Source organism: Thermobia domestica, chromosome 13, assembly GCF_964235325.1.
Source record: "Thermobia domestica chromosome 13, izTheDome1.hap1.1, whole genome shotgun sequence".
Lineage (NCBI taxonomy): Eukaryota > Metazoa > Arthropoda > Insecta > Zygentoma > Lepismatidae > Thermobia > Thermobia domestica.
Window position 1 is genome coordinate 18,728,052 of NC_137466.1, and position 26,344 is coordinate 18,754,395.

A 26,344-nucleotide genomic window follows, 5' to 3' on the forward strand; every position below is an offset into this window, starting at 1 on the left:
AAGCATAAAGAAAGTGAATGAAATGCGGAGAAAGGTGAACAATTTACACTGACAAACTGTAGGAGCGGATGTTATATGGAACATGCAGCAACAAATGTTAATGAACAAAGGCAACAATGGCTACGCTGTAGAGACACTATGAGAGGTGGAACGTTGAAATACAGTATCATTTTAACGGAGAGAAATAGAAATGTCGGGTGAAAAGATATCAAAGGAAATCCCATCCGAAGAATCCAATTATGCACACGTACTGCGGAACAGTGGCGGCGCTTGGGAGCTGCAAAGAAACTGTCAAACACTCTTAGTTATGAAACGTGCAGATCGTAAAAAACACGTATGGAAGATGAGACCCAGTGTACTGTAAAAACAAGAGGTATTGTACTTACCATAGTCAACATAATGCTATTCTATAGCAGCTGTTCAATATGTCCTCCTTGTTCTTCGAGACAGACAGTTACACGATGGCGTAAGGATTGTGTGACTGGTGCCAATATCGCTGGCGTTTGCCGTAATGTGGCAAATGCAGCACATACACGCTGGCGAAGATCTTCAACATCATGCAGAGGCCGTGTATACACGAGACTCTTCACGTAACCCCAGAGGAAAAAATCTAGGGGATTCAGGTCGGGTGAACGTGGTGGCCATGCTTGTCTTCCACCACGACCTATCCACCTGAATGGAAATGTTTTGTTCAGATATGCACGAATGGTGTGACCTGAGTGGGCAGGGGCGCCATCATGCATAAACCACATACACTGTCGTGTCCTCAGTGGCACATCTTCAAGCAGAATAGGTAGGTTCTGAGTCAGAAACTGGAGATACGATATCGCGTTCAATCGCTGTGGTAAGAAATGTGGTCCCACAACGTTGTCGCCAATAATACCAGCCCACACATGCAACTGGAAACGCTGTTGATGCTTCGTCTCTACAATTGCATGCGGGTTGTTGAGTGCCCATCGATGGTCATTGTGGAAATTTGTGATGCCATCCCGTGTGAATAATGCCTCATCCGAGAACAATACCTGTGTTAGAAAGGCTGGTGATACACGGCAGCGGCGGTATAACCAACGACAGAAACGTCGTCGGGTTTCATAGTCACCATCGTATAAAGCATGCGTTCGTTGTACGTGGTATGGTCTGAGATTATTACTATGCAAGATGCTTAGCACGACTTGATGCGAAACGTGTTCCTGCCTTGCTATTCGTCGGGTACTAATACTCGGGTTCCGGGTCACATGTCGGAGTACCCTCTCTTCCAGGGGGGGTGTTCGAACGCGTCGTCGTCTCGGAATGTCTGTGTTGGGAAGGAATGACACAGTGTCCCGCAATCGCTGATGAATACGAATAAACATCCCCGGTGCTGGAATTTGTCGATCTGGGTAGCATTCCGCATATAACCTACGTGCTTCTTCTGCATTACCTTCCGCTAAGCCGTACATCAAATGCATATCTGCCATTTCGGCGTTAGTGTATACTACCCTATTCATTGTGGTGCATTACACATAGAGCTTGTCAACATCAGCACTGTTTCACACGACACAAAGTAAACCACATTCACATACACATGGATTACTGCCCTGCCTGTAGAGTGTAGCACTAAAACACTTGTGCTGTTACTGTCATTGCCCCATTCAGTACGAATGAACTGTGTGCTGTCCTCTCCACCTTCGATGCGAACGCTCTCGTTACCCACGGTTTCACTACTCCTATAACTAACACTACTACGCGACGCTCTGCACGCCCCCTTGTTCCACCTACTGTAGCTATGCGCCCTCTGTCATCGGACATGTATCATACAGTACACCTAGAGTTGTATTCCTTGTTTCCTGATTGCTTTCAAATAGTTGTGTTTTCACCAATTTCAACTTTTTTCTCCATGTTTCATTCACTTTCTTTGTGCTTCCCCTGGCGCCGCCACTGTTTCGCCATCACTTATACATAATTGGATTCTTCGGATGGCATTTCCTTTGATATCTTTTGACCCGACATTCCTATTTCTCACCATTACAAAGATACTGTATTCCTACAATCCGCCTCTCATAAAGTCCCTACAGACTAGCCGTTGTTGCCTTTGTTCATTAACATTTGTTGTTGCATATTCCAAGTAACATACCCTCCTACAATTTTTCAGTGTAAATTGTTCACTTTTCTCCATGTTTCATTCACTTTCTTTGTGCCCCCCTCTAGCGCCGCCACTGTTTCGCCACCACTTATGCATAATTGGATTCCTCGGATGGGGTTTCCTTTGATATGTTTTGACCCGACATTCGTATTTCTCTCCGTTCTTGAGATATTGCAAATTTCCGCCTCGGAAGGTGACATTTCAGACGCCTCTAGCGTCCAAACGAAGCCGCATTCACCCAATGTTCATATGACATTTTTTGCTTGTTTTTACCTGTAGATTCATCTCACGAATTTTCCGACATTCATGCACGACCACCCTGTATATATATATATATATATATATATATATATATATATATATATATATATATATATATATATAACACGTTTCGAATGAATATTTTAAGGATCCCCACCTTCAGCGCAAGCACATGTTCCTACAACACGTATTACTATTTACAAATAATACAAGCAGACGAGAAACTACAACAAGAAAGACACGAAGCCAAGACGACGGAGCCCGAGGAGGAACGAGCCATCAGGAGAACATCTATAAAAGCGCAGCCTGAGGAGGAACCAGCATCATACTTCGCTGGTTTCCAGCTTTCCCATTGGAGGCATTGTTTTTCAGTGTCAAGTCCAGGCTGTGATTATTACGTATTTGTGGACGCAAGTACGGCAAGTCTCAGCAACGGGCGAGAGAGTGGGAGAGATTAAGGGTTTCACTCGAGTGGAGACTGCGTTACCGTACACATTAGTGTACATATTTTTGGAAGCTTAGCTTCATCATTTATTCATTTCATCTTTCATTTCGTCACACTATTTCATTCATTATCTTCACCGTGACTTATGGCGTCCCAACCTATCATTGGACAACATTCTGGTTTACCGCCTATAGCACCGGAACCTTCTTGCTCCTCCGGGAAACCGATTAGACGGAGATGCCATTCTCTGGAACGAATTTCTACCAGCCAGGGCTCTTCTTCTCGTCAACGTTCTCCTATCGCATCCACCAAGCTACCGCCTGCTAAACGCCAGCATAAGTTAAGCGATGCAAGCTCTGAAGCATCAATGATTATAGACATACAGGATGATCGCCAGTTTCCCAACCTGCCTACTCCGAATCGACCACCAATTTATTCTTTCTTACTCCAGAACTTTGACCCTAAATTTTCGAATCCTAAGCTTCTTTTGGTGCAGATTACCAAGTATATGCCTCGGGCTAATATTACTCAAATTGTCAGAACACGGAACGGCATGATTATTAAGACGCCGGATCCGGAATTTCTGCGTACGACCAGGAACAAATTCAGTTTTGAGATCTTTGGATCTAAATCAGCTATGACCAAGCTCACTGATCAACGCACAAAACAGCCGCCGCCACCGAGAAAAACACCCACACTGTCTGTTGTGATACGAGGGGTAGATCCGAGTTACACTGACGAGGAAGTTTTTGAAGAACTAAAACTAGAAGGTCATAATGTCATTAAATGCCTCAGGATCAAAAACGACCATGGTTTGACATACATGGTGCGGGTACTAACTAACTCTCAACAGACTATCGATGAGTTACTAACTCGTGGCGCATACATATACAAACAACGTCATCGCGTTGAACCATCACGCACCTCTGCTCCTCTACCTCTTCGCTGCGAGCGGTGTCAGGTTTATGGCCAGCACTCTACTTCACAGTGCAAAAACCCGTTTAAATGTGGTTACTGCTCAGGACCACATCCTACACGCAGCTGTACAAATCTCAAACTACCTCCGACCTGCTCCACATGTCAAGATCACTCTCACCCAACATACAGTTATAAATGTCGTTCCAAGCCAGCTCCAGAGCCATCGAAACCGGAGACTGTGGCACCATTACGCATACCAGAACAAATCCAACCCCCGACCAATCCTGCTTTACAACAACCTGTCACTGTTCATCAGTTACTGACGTTTCTAAATCTCTCGCTACAAAACATCCACCCCTTTCTACGAGATCACATCGCTCAACAAATTCAATCCGCGGCCAAGGCAATTTTCCATGCCAACATCTGTCCAACATATTCAGGCAATAGTGTATATTATCATTCAAATGTCCTTGAAACTGAAGTCTAACCGCTATCCAGTCACAATCCGTATTATTCTGCATTGCATTATGGCGCTCTCTTTCTTATTTCTAAACATCCGCTCTTTACCACAGCATAAGCCGCTTTTTGAAGCGCTTTTACTAGAAGAACACATAAATACCTTCATCCTTAATGAGACTCATCTCACCCATAGACTGCCCTGCCGCATATCTCGCTTCCAATTGTTACGCCAAGATAGCACGATGCCAGCTAGACGAGCCAATGGGGGAGTAGCGATTGGGTTTTCGCCCTCTATTCCATTTCGAAGCCATTCTCCAGTTCTTCCAAATCTTCCTGAATACCTTATTACATCTCTATATTATCAAGCACTGTACGTAACTGTGGCAACCATTTACGTTCGTCCGGGTCATGATATTCCATTCAGCTTCTTTCAATATATCTCCAACAACTTCCGTACTTACATAATCATGGCAGACGTAAATTTACATAGCCGGACAGTTACGCAGCGGGATTGTTTCCTCAATTACATTATCAGTCATACCACCGGAGTGATTTTGCCACTACCCAAACCGACTCGCCCCACGAGTCAGACTACTCCCGATATAGTCATTGTTTCGAGCAACCTATCACAACGTAGTTCTGTTAATGTTCTTGACCTCATTGGTAGTGATCATGCTCCAATCAAATTAGTTATTCAGACTCATAGCAATACCACTTCTCAAACGCCGCCGCCCCGTATTACCTACCGCTATGATAAAGCAGATTGGAATGCCTACCGATCATACCTTGAGAATCATCTTAATGATCTTTCTTCACCGACCACTGAATCCGACCTATCTCATGCTCTGGACTCTATCGTCACTGTTATACAAAACGCCACAGAAAAATACATCCCCAAATCAACAGTTTCAAATTTTCGACCCTCATTACCTCCTCAATACTTACCGCTGATAAAACGATCCCGACAGTTTTATAGAGATTATGCTGCAACCGGCAAGCTTGACTCTCTTCAGCATCACAGACAATTGCAACGAACAGTTCACAACTATCTTAAAGCTTACAAGTTGCGATGCTGGGTCAAAACATGCAATAATCTTGGCTCTCTTTCACATCCTACTCAGTATTGGAAACGTTTCCGGCAACTTACTGGTCTCAATACTCACACAACATATCCTCTCATCGACAACAATACTCCGCTTCATACTGATACAGATAAAGCCAATGCTTTCGCCAGGTATCTCCAGGACATCTTTACACCTCTCGCACCTGAATATCCCCATCGATCTCATCCAGTCGACAACCTGAATCTGGATTCGCCTCATCTGCAGGCTAATGTTCATCACACTTTACCCGAAAACAATCCACTTACTGCACCTATCTCGATTTCTGAAATAACCTCAGTGGTAGCTCATAGACGTAACACAGCCCCTGGCATGGACTCTATTACATATCGACACATTAAAGAAAGTCCGTACGTAGTCTTATATCTTCTTTGTCTCATCTATACCTTTATTCTTAGAACTGGCTTTATACGTGCTGATTGGAAAACTTCAAAAACCCTAATGTTCCTCAAACCACATAAACCTGTTGCCTCTGTTAGCTCGTACCGCCCTATTCAACTAACGTCAACCTTTAGTAAAATACTGGAACGCATCATTGTTAAACGTCTTCATCCGTACCTGGCACTACACAACGTCATTCCACTCGAACAAGCTGGTTTCAGACCTTCTTTCAGCATAAATGATCAGTTGCTTCGCCTTTCCAATTCCATCTATAATCACTTTAACACAGGCAATCCATCATGTTTGGTTCTGTTTGACCTTGAAAAGGCATTCGACAAGGTCTGGCATCCCGCTCTCATTTATAAACTCAAACAGCTCCGATTGCCTATTGCTTACATCAGATTCATTTTTAATTTTCTCTCATGTCGACTGGCATACGTCTGTATCAACTGCAGTTTTTCATTTCCCATTTTTCTCCATTCCGGAGTTCCCCAAGGATCGGCTTTGTCGCCGTTATTATATATTCTCTTTGTTTCCGACTTTCCACCTGTTCCAGCTACAGTTAAACTCTTCCAGTATGCCGATGACACTGCTTTCTTTGCGACAGGGAAAACCATTCACCAACTCAATCTCGCTCTACAGGATTCTATCAATGCCTTTGTTGATTGGTGCTCTCACTGGAGACTAAAAATAAACGCTGGAAAAACTCAAGCAATTCTCTTTCTTGCTCCGAAGCATCGTTCCCGTGTCCACAGAAATCCAAGACTTCTGCACCTCACAGTGCAAGATGTATTGCTCAACCCTACTCGCAGTGCCAAATATCTTGGAGTCACTTTCGATCAGCATCTAACCTGGACAGCACACCTAAAAGATATCTCCAAGAAGGCTTACTCTCGCCTCAATCTCCTGAAACGTCTTGCTGGAACTACTTGGGGACTCAATGCTCATACAATTCTCAACACATACAAGGTCTTTCTCCGTCCTATTCTCACGTACGGATTTACGGCTTGGATATCTGCTCCGATCCTCTACTATGAGAAATTACGCATCCTGGAACGTCATGCTTTGCGAATCGCTTTCCGTATCAAATTGCCAAGTCCCACTCAAGATCTTTATGACAGACTTACGTTTCCACACATCTTGTATCATTTAGAAACACTCCGGACCAAATACATCACCCAGCGCCTGCACAGCAATCATCCACTTCTCCAGAAAACGTTTGAAGACCACGCCCGAAGCATCTCCCCTACTGCTGCTCTTTTCCCGCCGCTCTCATTACTGTTTACTCTATACCGTTACACTCTACCTCCAGACCACCCTGACACCGCCTATTACGAACCATACTCTACAGACGCTCATCTACCTCACATATGGCCATCATATGCACAGTAATACCTTCTGTACTAACAGGGCTCCTCTGTCTTCATTGATGCCTAGCGCCGCCCCTAGGCGAGAAGATAACCTGCATTTGTTCCACTAACAGAACCTATGTGTTGTAGTGAGTTTCGCACTTCATTTCATCTTCTCATCTCATATCATTTTACAGTTATGCTTTTCCTTCACTGAAGCTTATGTATTTCCTTTACCTCATGATTATGGTTAAAGGCCATAATGACCATCACAATTGAACAATAAAGTTTATGTATCAACCCATATCCCAACCACGGCTTCCTGAACAGCACAATCTATTTAAAAATCTCTTCCCCTACAGAGGGCGTAACCCTCTTCGGGTAGTAGCTAGCGTCGGCTAGCTGGCAAAAAAAAAATAAAGGAACCAGCTATCAGTTTGACCGCTGATCAAATAACCAACACCCGCTCCTGAGGTCGCTTTGGACTACGGAATCCTAACTACAACCAAACCTCACGAAGCTGCTTTGGGCTGAGGAGGTTTCCCGCAAGACTCACCTAAAACCCTGCAGGTGTTCTGGAGGCTGCTTTGAGTAAAAGAGGCACCGTGCAAAACACCTTTCTTCTTCATCTTGGTCGCTTAGAAGTAAAGACCTAATTAAATTATTCTTTGTAAATTCAAAAGATATTAGTATTCAAATTTTGTAATAAAATATACACCCGGACCGTTATTGACTCTACCTACAGAACATTACAATATGGATGAACAAACAAGTTTACAAGGAACTGAAAATGTTGCTTTTCTCGAAAGGCTACATTTCGAAAAATTACTTGAATATGATCACGTAGAGGGTTTCCAAATAACGTAAAGGCCATAATATCTTTTACAGCAATTTGATATATGGAACCGTCCCAGAGATTTAAAAACATGGGTAGATATTGCATATGAAATCCGAACCACATAAATTGCCAGCGGGAATCGTAACTGGGTCTCCCGCGAGGAAGCTCGGGGGATCTTTTTATATTGCATGTTGCTCTCCTTGGCTTCTATTACATGAACAGTTGTTGGTAACTTTAATCGCAATATGTTCTCGCAAGTGCATGATTTTAAGCAGTGTTGCAAGCATTGATAATATTTATTATATCTCCAGAACAGTGTAATATATGAAATTGCTATAAACAGCATTATAGCAATTCCTACACTGAAAAGTTACGTAATTTGGTATAATACTTTCCTAAGTACGTTTTCAAGATAAAACATTTCGAAGAAATCAAATTTTTTATTTCTAATAATTTTGTATATATTTATTCGATATATGTCATATCATGATAATAATATTTTACAATAAAGTACTTGGGATATATATTGCCCCTTCTGTTCTTACCGTTGTAGAAGCCTACTTAAGGTTCTTAGTTAACAATGAACAATAAATGAGACATTGTATATTTCAAATGTAAATAAATGTATAATGACTTAAAGTAGTGCCATTTTAGAATATATAAATTTATGTTGGGCTGGCAACATTGTTAATCTGGTGGTAGTGAGAAGTATGTTAACTAATGTCTCACTCTCGATAAGTGCATATCAAGAAAAGTAGTTCCCAATATTTATACACAGACAGTTATCAACCTAACCAAAACACCTGAAATTGTAAATATATCAAAATCTAGGTTGGCAATGGTCAGGCTCTTAATAGAGGTCTGTTAGGGCAAACTTTGTACTACTTGAAGGACATAGAATGACACTGTGCACTGAATTGAACAGATCTCAACAGTATAAAGTAGGAGAAATCTCTGACTTTCAAAAAGAACAAATTATTGGCAATCGATTACGTGACACGAGCGTATTGAAATTGGCAAATGTGTACTCGGAATAGTATTCAAGGTGATGACGGTCTACAAAGCTCACGGACAATCTACATCGGCAAGGAGGACAGTGCTCTGAAGAGAACTACACTGAGAAAAAAATCCGTTCTCCGGACAGGGTATACTGTACAAATATACGGAATCTTCTTTCTTACTACAGAAATCGGCACGGAGCATACGTTATCCGTATGCTACATAGGCACTGCCCTTAGATGTTACATCATGACGTTGCAGGATGTCTAATATCTAAGAGTCTTCCTTATATTACACACATATATGTAGTCAGCTATATGTTATATACGTCCATTTGTATGTGAGATCCTGAACGTCTATATTGTTTCATACGGAAAGTACGTACAGATGGAATACTTATACAGAAAGTGTTATGAAACATGCGTTTTCAATTATACGTTTGCTGTACGTTGTCCAAAACCTACAGGATTTACAAATGTAACATACGATTTTACGTGCGCCACATACAATTCTTTTTCTCAGTATATCAGTGACAAGATCCATCGAGGATTAGAACGGATTGTTACTCAGAACGTTCTTCGACTGTAGTGTAACTGATGGATGAATTCAAGCAGCGCCTTCCATAGCCTATGTCCATAATCACAGTCTGCTACGTATTTCATGACATGGGCATAGGAGTCAAGTTGGATGGGCAAAATCGCCAATAGGGGACCACATGACTTTAGCACAACTCAATGGTGCCTGGAACGTGCAACATGGACCAATTGATGAATGCAAACGTATGATATGATCGAATGTGTCATCATCATGGGCGCCCGAGCACCCTGGCTCACGAAAATGTATACGTAATATAGCAAACCACGTATGTTAAATCCCAGACGTAATATAGCAACCATGGAGATGGGTCCCCTAGAAAATTTTCTTCGGGCGTCCCTGGTTATCATTCACCTTATTTCAAACCGCGGGCCGTTTTTGTATGTGGCAGACACCCAAAGATGCATACGATTCCCAGATCTCCGCCTAACCATAAAACATGGCAGCGACGCTATGACGCTTACCGCCTGTGATTATGTCTCCATTTTAAGGGGACCATGTGCATCTTCTGGTAAAAACATTTCTGTTCAAGACACCATATTCCAGGATGATATGCTTTCACACAGCTGGAGCTGTTGCGGCGTGGTTTGAGGAACATCGATATGAGCACCTCGTCTGTCCTACCAATTTCCGGACTTCAATATACGCAGTTGAATATCTGTGGTTCGTTTTGAAAACATAAATCCGGTGAAATTTCCATCTACACAGAGAATGGTGTAATATTCCATTTGATACCCTTCACGTACTCTATAATTCCATTCCACGTTGCATGAGAGGTGTTCTCAGTATAAATTTCTTTTTCTTTCTTTCTTTCTTTCTTTCTTTCTTTCTTTCTTTTTAGGATCTAGTAAATAATATGTACGTATGTATACTGATAGGAATACAAAGTGGAAACTGGATCCAGTTGGCTGACGAACTTCAATGGAGAGCTTTTGTGAATGCGGCATTGAACCTTCGGGATCATGGACCATAGATTTAGTTAGTTTCTAAGCGTTCTTTGAAATTTTACCCATCCCATCAAAAATGTAGTTCCTTCATGCCTGATATCAATCAATCAATCGCGCAAATGTTTCTACAAATTTTGAATTGTATATAACATTTATAGACTTGATTTAGCTGACCTATGTTATGGACACTCAGATGGAGAGAGATTATGAGAAGATAACGGAGTCACTGGTTCAGTGTGCTTTGCATGGGCAAATAGTAGCTTTCACCTTTCATATTCTGTTGCGTCAGGCTTTCAAGTTACATGCCCTCCGTTTCTTGTCCATGAAGGATTTCGCTTTCAAGGTCATCTGTCACACGTTGTGAAAAGAGTCAAGATACTTTGTTTATTCCCCATTTGTTTATCTACAGTGTCTCTCAATATTTCACGTAAATAAAATATTTTGCTTTCAAGCTATGCATTGACAATTCAATAATTTATGTATTTAAAAAGCATTTTGTATCAGAAAAAAAATCAGTGATAAAGAAACTTCAATGGCACAATCCACATTTCAAGTACAGGCTATTTATTCTGTGTTGGATGAGAAATTATCTACTCATAAGTTTATAGTGAATAACTAGAAAAAGTCAAATGCATGATGTGTGCGCTAAGCACTCAATGTACTCTCATTCCGAAAATGTACTCTCATTCCGAACGGACTCAAGCAATAATAATTACGAGTGCTATATCATCTTCACAGAATTCAGAACACTTGCCTTTATTTCAAAAGCACTATACACTCATCCATACAGCTAAGTGTTTACATACTCAGATTCTTCGTTCTGTCGAACCCCATCTTGACGGCTTATAAATCAAAATAAACTATTTATAAGTGAAACAGAACTTTCGAAAGGAAGTTGGTTTCCTTTCGAACTATTTTTATTTTCTTTTGATCCGTAATCTACCCAATCTTTGGTGCTTATTTTTGTTCGGATTATCTAGTATATGACATGGTTTGTATTTGGCTAAATTCTGGTAGTTTTAGTTCCTGATTCAATTGCATAAAACGAAACTAGATTTAGAAAATACATTTTCTCTTTTGAATCAGTTTCATTCAAACACAAAAGAAACCTTCTGATATAATTATGTATTTTTTGAATACTATCATTTTTGGTTCATTTATTGGAAGTTAACGTTCCTTATCAGAGCCAATGTTGTAGAAATACGGTATATTTTTGTCGAATTATATGATTTGTACATCAAGAAAAATAGTGTAAACTAAGTTCAGAGTATTTTACTGCTGGCAGGAGAAGAGAATAGGACTTTTGTGAAGATTGTTTCAATGTGTACTTGCTATTCACTCTTTGCCGCAACTGCTAAAAAACAACTGTGAGACAGGTAGTGCTTAATTACGAGGGCTATCCAGAAAGTAGATTACGTTTTCGTCTGTGTCCGCTAGGGGCGGGGCTAGCGCGGCCATCTTGGGGTCAGAGCGTTGCGCAGCTCAGTCGGCATCTAGCCGTGCTAGTGAGAGGTTCGTGCTGTGCTCCGTTAAGATACTGTGACGGTTTGAAATGTCTGCGTTAATTGAAAATCCCGCGAGCTGCGAGGTGCGTGCAGTAATAAGGTTTCTGACAGCAAAAAACTGTAAACCGATAGAAATCTATCGGCAGCTGTGTGAAGTGTATGGGGACAACATTATCACTGAAGGTGGAGTGCGACATTGGGTCATAAGATTTAAAAATGGCCGAACCAATGTTCACGACGAAGATCGAAGTGGAAGACCCAGCAAAGTGACTGCCGAACTTGTCGAAAAAGTCGATGTTAAAGTCCGTGAAAATCGAAAGTTCACAATAACGGAACTTTCTTTGAGTTTTCCACAAATTTCGCGAAGTTTGTTGCACGAAATCATCAGCGAAAAGCTTGGTTACCACAAGTTTTGTGCAAGATGGATTCCAAAAATCTTGACAGAGGACCACAAAAATCAGCGAATGGCTGCAGCGTTGCACTTTTTGGACGCCTACAATAAGGATGGTGACTCTTTACTCGATCGCATCGTTACTGGTGACGAAACATGGGTGAAACACGTGAACTGTGAAACGAAATTGCAATCAATGCAGTGGGGGCACACAGGTTCTCCCCAAAAACCCAAGAAATGCATGCAAACAATGTCGGCAAGGAAGATGATGGCGACTGTTTTTTGGGACAGAAAAGGTGTGATTTTGTGGACTTCCTGGAAAGAGGCACTACAATAAACGCTCAAAGGTATTGCCAAACTCTGCAAAACCTCAGAAGAGCAATTCAAAACAAGCGCAGAGGAATGTTGAGCTCTAAGATCTTGTTGATTCACGACAACGCCCGGCCCCACACGGCAAATGTCACGCGTGAAGTTCTTGAATCTTTTCAGTGGGAGTTGTTTCCTCATCCGCCGTACAGTCCCGACCTGGCACCGAGCGACTTCCACCTATTCCCAGCAATGAAGAAGTGGCTGGCTATGCAGCGTTTTGATGACGACGAACAGCTGCAAGAAGAGGTAAGGAAGTGGTTGAAGTCGCAGGCGGCCTAATTTTTCGACGAAGGAATTTCCAAGCTCGTACATCGCTACGATAAATGCCTTAATTTGAATGGTGACTATGTCGAAAAGTAGTATTTGTGTGTGGCTTTCATCTGTATATAATAAAATTTGTTTCCTATACTTTGTTGATTTTTTATTCCAAAACGTAATCTACTTTCTGGATAGCCCTCGTATTAAATGAAATTTAGTGTTTCAGGTAGTTGATGGGTTGAGCTTGAAGAAACCTCATTGAGAACTGAGTGAATAGAGGCAATAGGGCTGGGCGATATTTCGGCATATCGATCGCTATATATTTTCAAATGTCGAAATATGGATATCAAAAGTATTACTGATTAATATATTGATATTACTTTGTCTTAAAGATATTGAGCCTTTGGAGGTCAAAACTGAGATTACATTATTCTAGTTTGAAAAGAATATTAGGAAATTACATATGCACATTTTGTATTATGACTTTCTGCTGTTTTTGCGTCAACTCTATAATCCCGTCGCTGTAGAACTTCTGCAGTTTCTGGGAAAAAGAAAAAAAAAAACAATGATACTTGGTTTTCATAGGCCTCTTTTGAAACAAATTTAACACTATTTAGGGAGTTCTATAGAGAAAGAAACAAACGATAGTATAACAGTGCCAGGCCTGGGTTATACAGTGGATGCATAAATCCTTCCAGTCAAGTTCTCCCGATCTCCTACGGATCGTTAAATATGTATGGGGTCTGACGTTGTTAACGTGGTATACGGCACCCTTTCTGTTGACCAGTTCCATCAGTTTCTTTTGAATAACTAGACACGTTCGATCCAGTGGTGCTATTCGCCGGTTCGCTGGAACCTGTTGTTAAACTATTTCGAATTCGCAGAACCGTTTGTTATACCGAAAGATAACAGTAAATTTTAGCCAGTTATACCCAGAAACAGTAAATTTTAGTTTAACTATGTTTGTTTTTTAGAAATTCTTAAAGCTACAGGGTAAATATATGATCTCTCAGAACAAGGTATAGCCTAAGCGTTTATTTCTTAATCTTATGAAAACTGGGATCACATGAGTATAGGGGTGACGGTTACTTATATTTGAAACACGTATATACCATTATCAACAATATTGTTGATCGATTGCTGGATTAAGGTCTTTTCAATACTTATTGACAACCTTCTATTTTGGATAATTCGTTTCAAAGATATTCGCAGTGCTACCTAATTTCGTCACACCACCTTGTATTAGAATGCTGTGAAGGTCTCTATTTGTCATTTGTGGTATCCAGTAAAAAGTCTACCTTGTGTGGTTTCTTTCCTAAGAGAGTTATATTTACCTATCAATCTACTCTCTTTCTCTCTCACAGAACCGGTTGTTAAAAAGTTGGGTTAACACCATTAGCTCGAGCTAATCTTCAACATTAGAGGCCCGAGTCTGTCGTGCTCGGTGGCCCTCCAATGAACGTTGCCCTTCCAATGTCACCAAACGTACCGCATATTCTTCCTGAACGTCAATGTAGACTTTTCCACAGACAATGGAGCTTCTCTTTGCTTCGATCACGATCTTCTTTTTGATACATTGTTGTCATAGATTATGGACTTTTAATCGCTCATGATCAATCCCTTTGGAAAATGGCTCGAAATCGTTACATTTCAGTAGAAATTCGCAGATAGAAATCAGATGGAGTAAATGTCTTTTACTTAAATGAAGTAGCACCCAAACGTCGAGCTTCTTTTTCTATCGACCTTTCTTCAAATGGTTGAACACTGTTTAGTGATAGGTCATTGACGATGTCAAGAATGCTGTTCTTGCACGACTTTTGCCAGAATAATATCCAATTTTGCTGCAATTGGTCGTCCATTGCGAAGAGCATCTTTAACATCAAAATGTCCAGGATTGAAACATCTTTTGGTTGCTGCTTACGTTTATAAACAGAACAAATGTTTTCGCGACAATGTGCAACATTTGCGCCTCTATCGACGTAAAATTGCAAAATATAGCGCAGTATTGCGGAAAGATCACTTAGCTTCACGGCGCTATGCTTTTTGTCTAATTCTAAGAATTTGAACACTTTTTTCATGTATATTAGCTTGAACTGTCAGTTGTCAAATGATGCTAGACTTAGAACTGCCGTATTTCTCCAATGGAAATGCAGAACGCACGTTATACAACTGGAAGCAAGTTTCTAAACTTACGTAAGTTATTTTGGCAATTAAAGTGTATTATTTTTAAACAGTACTCTTAATTATTTAATTATTTAGATTAATAACTTCATGAACTTCATAAGACCCTTTCTAACGCTAATTTATATTTAACAATCATCTTCGTTAGTGTGTCTAGCCACTGATTTTGTACTTCTCAGCAGCTGTTTCTCTTGTAACACTAGTTAGCAAATATGCTGCTGGTACTAGTAAGCAAATACAGGCAAAAGTATGTCCTGTATACTTTTCATACAGGACAGGGAAATAGAGTATAAAATATAGGACAACCCTATATTCAGGATGTCTCGCAACTGTAGTTAGGCCTGCCATTTGTATACCCTGAGGTTTGAGACATTAATGCCATATCGTGCGCAATAGGTTCAATACTGTTTTAGATTACTGATTGATTCATTTCAAGGTTTGAATATTTTTTTCATATTTAGGTATTGAATATTAACACATTTTGATACTTGGATGTATCGACCCAAGTTTCGAGATTTTATCCATTTCAATCTTTAATATCTGAATCCAGACATCACAACCCCTGCTAAGCACTAGTATCAACAGCTCATTGCACCAACGATATTTTCGTCTACTTGAAAATTCTTATTAATGTTCGATATAAGTTCGTATATATTGAAAATACCCCTCAACGATATCGCGCTTCAGGTATACCATAGTTAATTCTCATAATTCAATATAATCGGTTCTAATTAAACTCCAAGCCTTTCAATTTCGTCTTCTGTGCGACTGTTGAGAAGCTGAGCATTAAAAATGTTCTTCAAATTGTGTTTTAAATATATTCATCATTATTTGCAAGATGTAATATTTTAATGCAGCCCATGATTCAATGTAATAATAATTCGATTATACTTAACAACAATATCGATTGGATTTACAACATATAAAGAAAAAATGAATCGTAAACCTAGCTGCATGGTGGTCTAATCAACAATGATTTAATAATGAGAAAGTCGTCCATTCTCTTCTCAAGATTGTTTTAGACAGCATTCGCCAATTAGTACAACGATACTCTCAATTTCTATACTACACTGTAGATTTGTACTAGAAGTTGAGATTTATTTTGCAATTTGGTTTTTATTTGTGTTGTGGACTTGAGGGTGTGGATGATTGTTTGGTTCACTGTTGCACCCAGGTCCATAATCTCGAACATTACATATTCAAAAGTGTATAAGGTTATCATTGTGCTTCATATTTTATCCTCTTATATTTTACACTTTGAAGTTAATCAAATGATCAGCAAAACTATTTATATTACAGAGAATATATTAACTGATTACAATTTGAGTTTCCAAGAACTACTAAAATTATGAATAGATCAAAAATAAATACTGATATCAAAAGTTTATGAAACTGAAATATTCCCAACATGAAAACAATAAAGGAATGTGCAACTATCAGCTACGAGTTCTCCAGAGGTATTAATCGATTATTGACTGAGATTCAAAATTATCTTGTATCATCCTCAAATAAATACTATATAATAATCTGGTTGCTTGACAGTTCGTATATTTATATTGCCTTAGTTTTAATCCTATCTAGTATACGCACGTAAACTTTAAATTTTAGGTCACTACTTACCTGCCAAGGATGACTTCCGAAGTTTGAACTATGGCCTCCGACGATTCTGTTGTTACGGTGAAATAATTCTCCACAACCTGGAAAAATAAAAGGAAACACCGCTAACGTCATCTCCTACGAAATAAGCCTTATTAATTTCGCAAATAAAATTTGAGAAGGAAACAAAGCTGGAGTTGAGTGTAACCAAGTATAGAGTGCAAACAACAAAGCGAAGAAAAGATTGTCGTCATCTAACAAAAAGAAAGATAACGTTTTTTTACACATTGTCAGAGAAGAAAATCAACAATACTTATATATACACAATACATGGAAGCAGAAAAAGGAATAACAATAGGAAGGAAAGCATTAAACAATAGATTCAGTTTGAGTAAGATAATTTGTTTGAGACAAAACCAGCATTATAACATTGTTGCTATATTGTTCTTTGGTAATGCTTCTCAAATAGTCATTTTATTTTATATAATGGTTGTTTAATGTAGTTCCGTTTGTTAATCTTAAATTTCTCTACGCTCTAAATCGTGCTAACTCATACTATTTCTTCTCCAAATTTACAGGATTCAAACGAGCAACGTGTCACTGTCTATCAGATCAAAATTCACTTTGTGTTTAAGTTGTATGTTATGCAATTAAGAGCACCGACGATATTTTACCTCATTAACTCCTCAGATCTTATGAAATCTTTAGAACCACAAGAACGCTAAATGCTATAGTACAGGGACGGTCGACAAAGATCGGTAAAGATAGCACTTGGTCAGACCATCAAAATTTAATAACGAGTTTCCGGATGTAGAAATACATCATGATCTGAAATTAACCTTCATTAATTGAACTAAATAACACTTTCGATTATCGAATAATTTAACAATAAGTGACAGAATCCAGAACTCTTTCGATAATAAACAAAAACTACATTTTATAGAACACATATTCATTTGTGTGTATGAGTTCTACAAAATGCAGTCCATGTTCATTGTCGAAAGAACATCAATATAACATTTTGCGGATATATAGAAATTTAATTCTTTGAGGAAGGAGGACAAAATTGTGGATGTTCTCTGAAACAGAAGAAATTTTATAATTGTTCTTCGAAGCACTATTAAGTAATGACATCTTGTAGCTATTAAATGAGCTTATCAGCTTTTTCACCATTTCTTAAAAACTTATATATATATATATATATATATATATATATATATATATATATATATATATATATATATATTGCAACAATTGATTAATAAGAAACTAATTTCCCTGCGTATTTTAGCAAGTATATTAGTACTGACAAAACTCCACAGAAATGTGCTCATTATTAACCAGCTCGCTATCTAAACTTACAATATGACATCCTAATTGATATCTTCACAATTGCGAGTGTATCTAGAACAAAATAGTTTACTAGTTAGTATTTTTGCATATGAAATAATTGTAGAAAAACTTTAGTATTATTATTTACAACTCCAGACATGTACGCAGGAATTTATTTCGAAGGCCCAATCCTTTCCGGGAAGACCAAGTTCATTATAAGGATAAATTATATTAAAATGTATAAAGTCGACTCTAAAATTAGAGTAAATTTACACAAATGTCAGAATTTCGGGGAGTCCGGGCCTTCAGGACCCCTTGCGTAGGTCCCCATGCAATATTTTGGACAAAAGAGTAAGCGAAAGAGAGTGAAGAGTTTCCAGAACAAACAACCGCCAGAGCAAAATTGTTTCGTTCGATTTTTGTTTCTATTCCTCTTAAAACCCTGTAATACATACTAAGTGCTTATGTTATTTTATACAAGTTTGTTTGAGGTGGCTTATTCTCTTTTCTCATTTTGTAAAGCTCCGTTTCACCTTTGCGTTCTTAAGAAAGACGCTCATATCTTGACTCTATGAGTATTAAAAAAAGAATTAAAAAGAAAAAAATATGCTCCTAGTATGTTTTTAAATTATTGGACACTGTATCAGCAATTGACAAGTTTTTGTGCCAGAAATATGCATTTGAGAGGATTTTAAGCAAGTATATATTTCTCATTAATTTCGTAATTTGCCTTTGTAGATTAGAGGAGACGGATTAAACAACTGTGAATTGCTATGAAAGAATAGGCAATACGACAAACTCGATGAGTGGTTGATGATTTTTTTTTTTTTTACGGACAATTTTCTTAAAAGCAACTCAGCCGATTATGTCCATATTTCATAAATAAATGTTTGATTAATAACTTTATAATGTTGTATAAATAATTCCTTACGAAAATATCAACAATAGGAAGTTTACTCTTAGGTTTTTTTTTAACAGTATTCTCAAATACGACTCTTGCAATTTCGTTGATATTTAATAAAGAAATATTCCCTTAATAACCTTAACATACAAAACAATTCATCTCTTATGAAAAATCCAAAAGGAGCAGTTTAATTGTGAAGGTGAGATTTTTCTTTATAATTCAGTTTCTTTTATCACAACGAAATTTTCGTTAATAACTACAGTATCACATAATTTAGTGTAATGGAATAGGAACAGGAAAGTTTAGTGTGCTGGCCGATCCCTGTTTATTTATTTTTCTTAAAGCCGCATAAAAGTTAAACTTATTTAGATCCCATTTCTTAACTTCAATCGGGTGAGCTCCTCTGTGGCTAAGCGGTTAGCGTAGGCGCCTTTGGCGCGGGAGACCCGGGTTCGATTCCCGGCGGGAGCTCATGTGGTTCGGATTCCACGTTAATCAGTAGGTCCACGTCTCATATAGCCTCGCTGCTGAAAAGGGACGTTAAACTCAAAATCATTAACTTCAATCGAGGGAAATTTGAAAAGATAATTCATTTATTCCGTATTGAACGTATTTTTTCTTTCAGAGAATAACGAAACGATGCATGACACGAAATAAGGGTATGAATTAATATACCCTCCATCAGGGGAGGATCCAGGGAGGGGTGATGGCCCCATCCCCCAGAAGAGTAAATTTTCTTATTTTATATCAGAGTTGGCTGGTTTAAACCAAGGTGGTTTAAACCATGGTTTAAACCAAGGTTTAAACCAGCTGTTTTTTTCAAAAAAACCAACTGGTTTAAACCAAAAAACGAAAAATGTTCGTAAAAGTGTAAGTGTTTGTAAAATCTTGATGAACACACATTTGTGAGTTATCAGTTTTCACTCCCGTATATTATTCGTATTATATTCAGACCTAAATTCCTCATTCATTACTCAAAAAGATTATACTACAAAAGCAACTTTTTTATATAAGTTTATAAATGTTCGTTTTGTGATTTTTAGTAGCTGTTATTATTGTTGTGTAATTGCAATCAAAGAAAAATTCTAAATATTGTTTTGTTTCAATGTTTACTATTGATAAAATACATCGTACTTTGTGTGTGTGTGTGTGGGGGGGTCATACAGACCCCACGAGAGGCATTTAGTGAAATGAGAAGTATCTTTGGTATCTATTTATGTATAAATGAGTCTGAGCCAAAGTGGACTCAAATAATTCGTATCTTTAGTCACTTTTCTAACTGATATGCAAATTAAGTTGTTGTATTTCTTTAATTTGGACTAATAAAAGTCGTTGTTAACTAACTTGAACTAAATTAGTTCTTCTGTACTCCGTAGTACTTTGAAATTGTCCATATGTAATTCTGTATAATGGTTTCACTTGTGCAACTGTTCATCTTTTTGTCCTGAAATGACTCTTGACAGTTATATTAAGAAGCATGTAAGGTCAGTACAACGTATTTTTATCAGGATTTCTTCGTGAGTGAGTCGGCAGACGTATCGCATTTGTAGCCAATTAGTCCTGGTTCCGAGTTCAAATGGAGGACAATTTCTCTCGGATGTAACTCGAGAAGCAGTTTTTATTCCGCTTTAAGCTTATGTGACCCCTTCCAGCATAACCCGGCTGTTACATAATAACATCAAGGCGAAACAATTTATTTCTGTCCATATATGATATGAATACATAGAGCAATTATTTAAACCAAATAAACCTGGTTTAAACCAAAAAAAAACCTGGTTTAAACCATAAAAACCGTTTTTTTTGGTTTTTTAAATAAAAACCATGGTTTTTGCCAACCCTGTTTTATATATAAATAAAACCCATCCCAGAGTATGAAGCTCTTAAAAGTAGCTCTTAGTAGCAATATTAGAACTCCTCCCCCAGAAGTCCGTCCTGGATCCGCCCCTGCCCTCCAACCCAGTCATTATCAACTAGATGGTCTAAAATTCGCGGTTTACTCGTCGGATTGGCAGTAAAACATAAACAAGAGAGCAAACCCAGCGTTGATGAAAGATAATGGTTATTGATGTACAAATAGTTTCCGTGGGTTTTACATTCACTGCTCTACTCTCTATGAGTATCAATATCCTGACGACACAAGTTTTATTCCGTCACACCAAAATCGTCCCTCTCCCCCTTTTTTGAACAACCAGTTGCCTCCGTCCAACGAGCGGCTTTAGGATTTAAATTTTGGGTAGGCCTGCTCCCTTGCTCACGGATACATATTAGGGATGGCCAGATCTGGATCCACTTGGGTTGGGATATCCTGTATCTGAATATCTGGACACTGGATTCGAATCCGAAATTTCGGATCTTGGATTTGGATCCGAAAATCCGGATATTGGATCCGGATCCGAAATATCGGATCTTGGATCCGGATCTAAAATTCCGTGTCAGAAAATTCCGAATTAGCAAAGTTTTTGAAATCATTGACGAAGTGAATTTCAATCCTATGCTTGAAATAAGATTTTAAGACACTTATGGCATGTGATCGTGTGACGGCCTTGCGTTCTCTTCATTCTGTCGATATTTAGTTTTCGTGCCTTAATATGTCACAGTTACACCAAATTTGATTGACTAACACTGTCGTCTTTGGTGAGAGCAATCTCACTGTCAGATTCTTTTCTAGTGGAAACACTCGATCGAGAAGGTAGTAAATCTTTTTTTAAAGCGGTCGTCTTGATAGAAGTTTGTCTTTTGTTTTCTGTAATACTAGTTAAATGCTGGGATGAAACCTTACAAGTAGACCTCACCATTTCGCCGTTGCGTTAGCAAAAGGAAACAACTACTGTCCTAAAGTATGGTTGAATATAAGATATTGACAAAAATTTTAGCTGCAAATGAGCACTAGAAATATGGGAAAAGGAAATAGAAACATGAATGTGGGAAAGCCATGTACAATACTTTGCAAGACCGATTTTTTTTTCGAAATAGATAAAGGAACAATAGTTATGACTTTAACTATGTAAACCGAGTTACGAGGGATGTTTTTATGGCATTCCGGATCATGACCGCCATCTTGAAATCCGCCAAATTGGATCGACGTCTACTTTTTCAAATGGAAAGAGGGCCATGTGGGGTATCAAACAACAATGATGTTTTCCACCCAATCTCATTGCCCATATCTAGAACGATTTACAACTTACAGTTCTTTGAATGTTGAAAAATTTGCTGTTTGTAGCAGATAACAGAATAGTATAGTGACAATGAACATAGCTCCAGAGATAGCATTCTTACAGAACAAAGTTACGGCAATGCGAGAAATGCAAGTCCTCAGCATTCATAAAATGGTGAAAACAAAATTTTGCAGAGCACCATGAGCACCTAATAAAAAATTTAGCGTCACAAATATCACAAATTTAATGCCGAGAATATTGAAAGCGTACTTCCTCGGCACCTCGAACCATTCGATCGGATCATCAATATATCCTAATTTACAAAATGCATATTGAATCATTCCTGTGAAGCGAGGAGACTGAAATTGATTGTACACAAAAGAATGTAGAGTGATAATAGTATCTTTGTCATGTAGTTTTCCACAGGCTTACAAACTGTTGTCATTTGTGTTACCTCTATCCAGGCGTTTGTGGTAGCAACGAAACTGGTCCCAAACTGATGGAGGTATAGCAATCAGGGAGGAGATACTTACTTTTGCTCCTGACTGTACAATACAAATAATTATAATCTATCACCTCCTACTTTCACTATTTTCTGTATTATTATTATTATTATTATTGTTATTATTATTATTATGGGAGGGAGCTTTCTTTATTCATAATGTTATTAACTATTTTATACCACCTATCTTACATTGTATTATTTCTGCTGGTATCTCATCTATAGTTGTTTTTTTTTTTTTTTTTTTCATATTTCAAGTCTTGTAATATTTCGTTGTACTCCGTTGTACTGAGTAGGAACTCTCTGCTTGCCTCTTCTACTTTTTCTGCGTTTTTCAATTGCTGCTTATCGATCCCTAAACATTTCTTCCACTTTTGCTTTATCTTCAGTTTTAGTCACGAGTCATCCTTCTTTGCCTTTTTGTACATTCCTCTTTGCTCTTCGTGGTTTGCAGTGCCTCTCGATGTTCTTATAAGCCATATCAACTATTCTTGTATTCTTATCCGTTTCCACTTCTTCACATTTTTGTGTTATCCACTTCTTCTTGGCAAGTCTGCATTCTCTAATCTTATTTCTTGTTCTTATATATATATATATATATATATATATATATATATATATATATATATATATATATATATATATATATATATATATTGCTCATTGGCTCATCGTTGTTAATATTTTTCAATTTCCTTCTCTCACCCATACCTTCAGAGTTCTCTTGAAGGTGGGTTCTTTCCTTTCCTTCCTATTTTCTCTTCTTGGTCTAATACATCCTATGTATGGCCAATCCAGTTAATTTCTTCATTCGTTGGTCTCGTGTTACTATTGCCTTCTTTACAAAATTTTCTTCAATATCTTTATGCTTCAGTTTGCCTGTATCAAGTCTTCGATTTTTCTTATTTTTTTCAAACTTCTTAAATTTCACGTCACTTTTCACCAAGACCAAATCGTGACCACTGTCCGCATTTACTCCTGAGTAACTTCCACAGTCGTTAATTTGATTTGTGAACTTTTCCTTCACAAGTATCTGCTATTTTTGTTGATCTCCCCAATTTTCAAAGTATAAATCCTGTGGTTGTTTATTGAACAAACTGTTTCCTACTATTAGTTTGTTCTGCTGCAGTCAGTCTTTCTTGCTCTCTTTCACTGCTCTCTTTTAGTCCGTATTTTCCTACTAATTTCCCTTCTGCTCTGTCTCGTACGATCACAATCCAATTTCTTATCAGAAGAATATTCTCTTCTAATACGTCTTTCATAAGATTTTCAGTTTCTTCATACACTTGTCGTACTTTATCATTGTGTATTACTATTGTCGTATATATTGGGTGATAGTCGTTTTCTTTGGTTTAGTAGGTAGTTGTACTGCTACGACTCTGTACCTTACTATGTTGAAAATTTATTACTCGTCATCCTATCTCCTAATTCATTGTTAATCCAATTCCAATAACATCATTTTCCCTTTCTGAGTTGATAATCCTATACACGTGACTACAATATATTTTGTTCTTTCCAGTTTACTTCGCTGATTGTCACTATATCTACGTTTAGTTGTTTTATCTTACTCTTCAGAACTTTTTAACTTACATAATATGTTTTGGTTCCCTATGTTCCATCCTCCAATAAGTCTTGTCTCTCCATAACTGAGTGACTTTTTGCTCCCCCCAAAATTCATGGAGTGACTGCGTTTATAATATGGAATTTTCAGTTTCTCTTTTATCTATTTAGGAAAAATCAATTTTAAAAATCCACATTCGCATGCTAGATGTTTCTGGGAAAGATACGACGGTTTCCTTTTGCCTTTCACCGTTTACTAATGAATGCACTTCTTATGCCAATATTCTACTTGATTTCGCAGTTGTCTAGACATATCTAGACCTTTCATATTGACCAGGGTCATTATTGTGAAGATCTCGCTACAGGCCAGAGAATTGCTGCTCAGAACTCACCTAAGAGGCATTGTTATTTACTATGCTGTAAATATTCATTTATGAGCCTAGTTATTGTTTGTATCCCGTCTCCAGAAAACGACTGTCTTTTACTCTGATTCCCTCAACGCGTAAGGCATGGTTGCATAACTTTTCTTTAATGGCATTTTCAGTAAAACATACTTCATAATCATTGCTGTACCTTCCGTGTACGAATACATAGTTATAGTCGAGAATACATAATAATGCAGATTTCACTGACTCATCTTGCAAGAACGTTAACCTTGTTAAATCATCTAGACTAGTACTTTTTTGTCACTCTGGAAGATCACTTGAACCATTTAGTCATTTCTGACTGAAATACTTCTTCTGAAATCTTCACTTGAGAAACTGTCGTTCTAGGTATTTGTTTTAGGGTAGTCGTTTCGTTGCTCTTATGTCAACACTACTACCATTATGGTATTGTTTTATTGTACGTTAGCCGGGAGGCTAAGAACTGTTGTTGGTGTTTCTGAGCACTTGTATTCTTTTCCGAGTGGAAATTTAACCGAAGTTCGAATCATGATGGGAGAATTAACCACGATTAACAGAATACACTTCCGTTGTACAACTCGTCGGTAGTGGCACTCTTATTAGCTGTAGGCACGTGGTACGAAGACGAGCTTCATATGAATTGTAGCAGGTACCTTACCGTAGGTGAAACTACAAAGGTAATAAGCAATAGAGCGCAAGTGAACGAAACAGCACTTTAGGAGTCTACATCATCGCAGTAGGCGAAGATGATTTCGTTCGCTTCTACTTATAGACTGTGAACGTAACAACTGCATTAAATATCAGTATTAGCCTAATCTTTCGCAACAAGTTCTGTAACTTATGGTTTCTTAGTCATTTTGTGTTCGCGGTAACCTACTATTTCTTCTGCAATTTGTTATAAGCAAAGATTAATATGTTCCTACTACCTGTTATTACCTATACCTGTCTTTCCTACTTCGAGTTCGAGTTTTTCAACGAAAAAAATTCTTACTTCTTCGTTTTTCAACCATTCAGTATTCAACATCTTGTTACCTATATTTCTGTTGAATATCTACTTCATCCAGCACAAGATTATGATCAGGTACAATGTCGGTCCCGGGAAGGGTATTCGCGTTCCGATATCTATTCTGAATCATATCATAATCTATTTGATACCTTCGTCCGTCTATTGAGGATTTCCATGTATATCTTCCTTTCTTGTGCTGATTGAACCAAAGTGTTCCGCATCTGCATAGGGATAGTGAGAATGTATGAAAAATATAATGTCTAAAATGACATTATGTACGTTTGTATTAGTATTGAATTCATATATATTAGGGTCGCTGACAATTCCGATGATATTTAAGTCCATGTACAGGCAAGAGCGAGTATATCGTTCTGGCTCGGGAATTGACAATGGGAACGTTAGAGGTATTGTTTTTTGTTATTTACTACACTAATATCTTTATTTTTAAATTATATAAAGCTTATTTTTCCCGCGCATATTAGCAATCCTTGGAATGGACAGGGATGGCAACGCCGGCATCGTAGGTTTTCGTTATTTCCATTTGATTTCAAGATTATCCAAGAAGGAGCATTTCAATTGATCCGAGAATTGACGGGGCGTTGCTTTTCGTTAATTATTTCACGCATCTGTATTTTTAAATTGCATAAATTTTATTCTTGCCGTGCATGTGAGCTAGCTTGAGAATCGAAAGGGCAACACCAAACCCGTTAATCTTCGTTATTTATTTCACTCATTTTTAAATTCCAA

General features: G+C 38.1%; 1 protein-coding gene across 3 annotated transcripts in view; it reads right to left on the minus strand.

Annotated features, from left to right (window-relative positions):
• Positions 1 to 26,344, minus strand: part of LOC145668039 (mite allergen Der f 3) — a 519,747-nt gene that overhangs the window by 52,418 nt on the left and 440,985 nt on the right. For all 3 annotated transcript variants that reach the window (XM_081735512.1, XM_081735511.1, XM_081735510.1), the window contains one exon: positions 16,759 to 16,835. In XM_081735512.1, the coding sequence (XP_081591638.1) occupies positions 16,759 to 16,835 (77 nt within the window). The remainder of the gene's footprint in view (positions 1 to 16,758; positions 16,836 to 26,344) is intronic.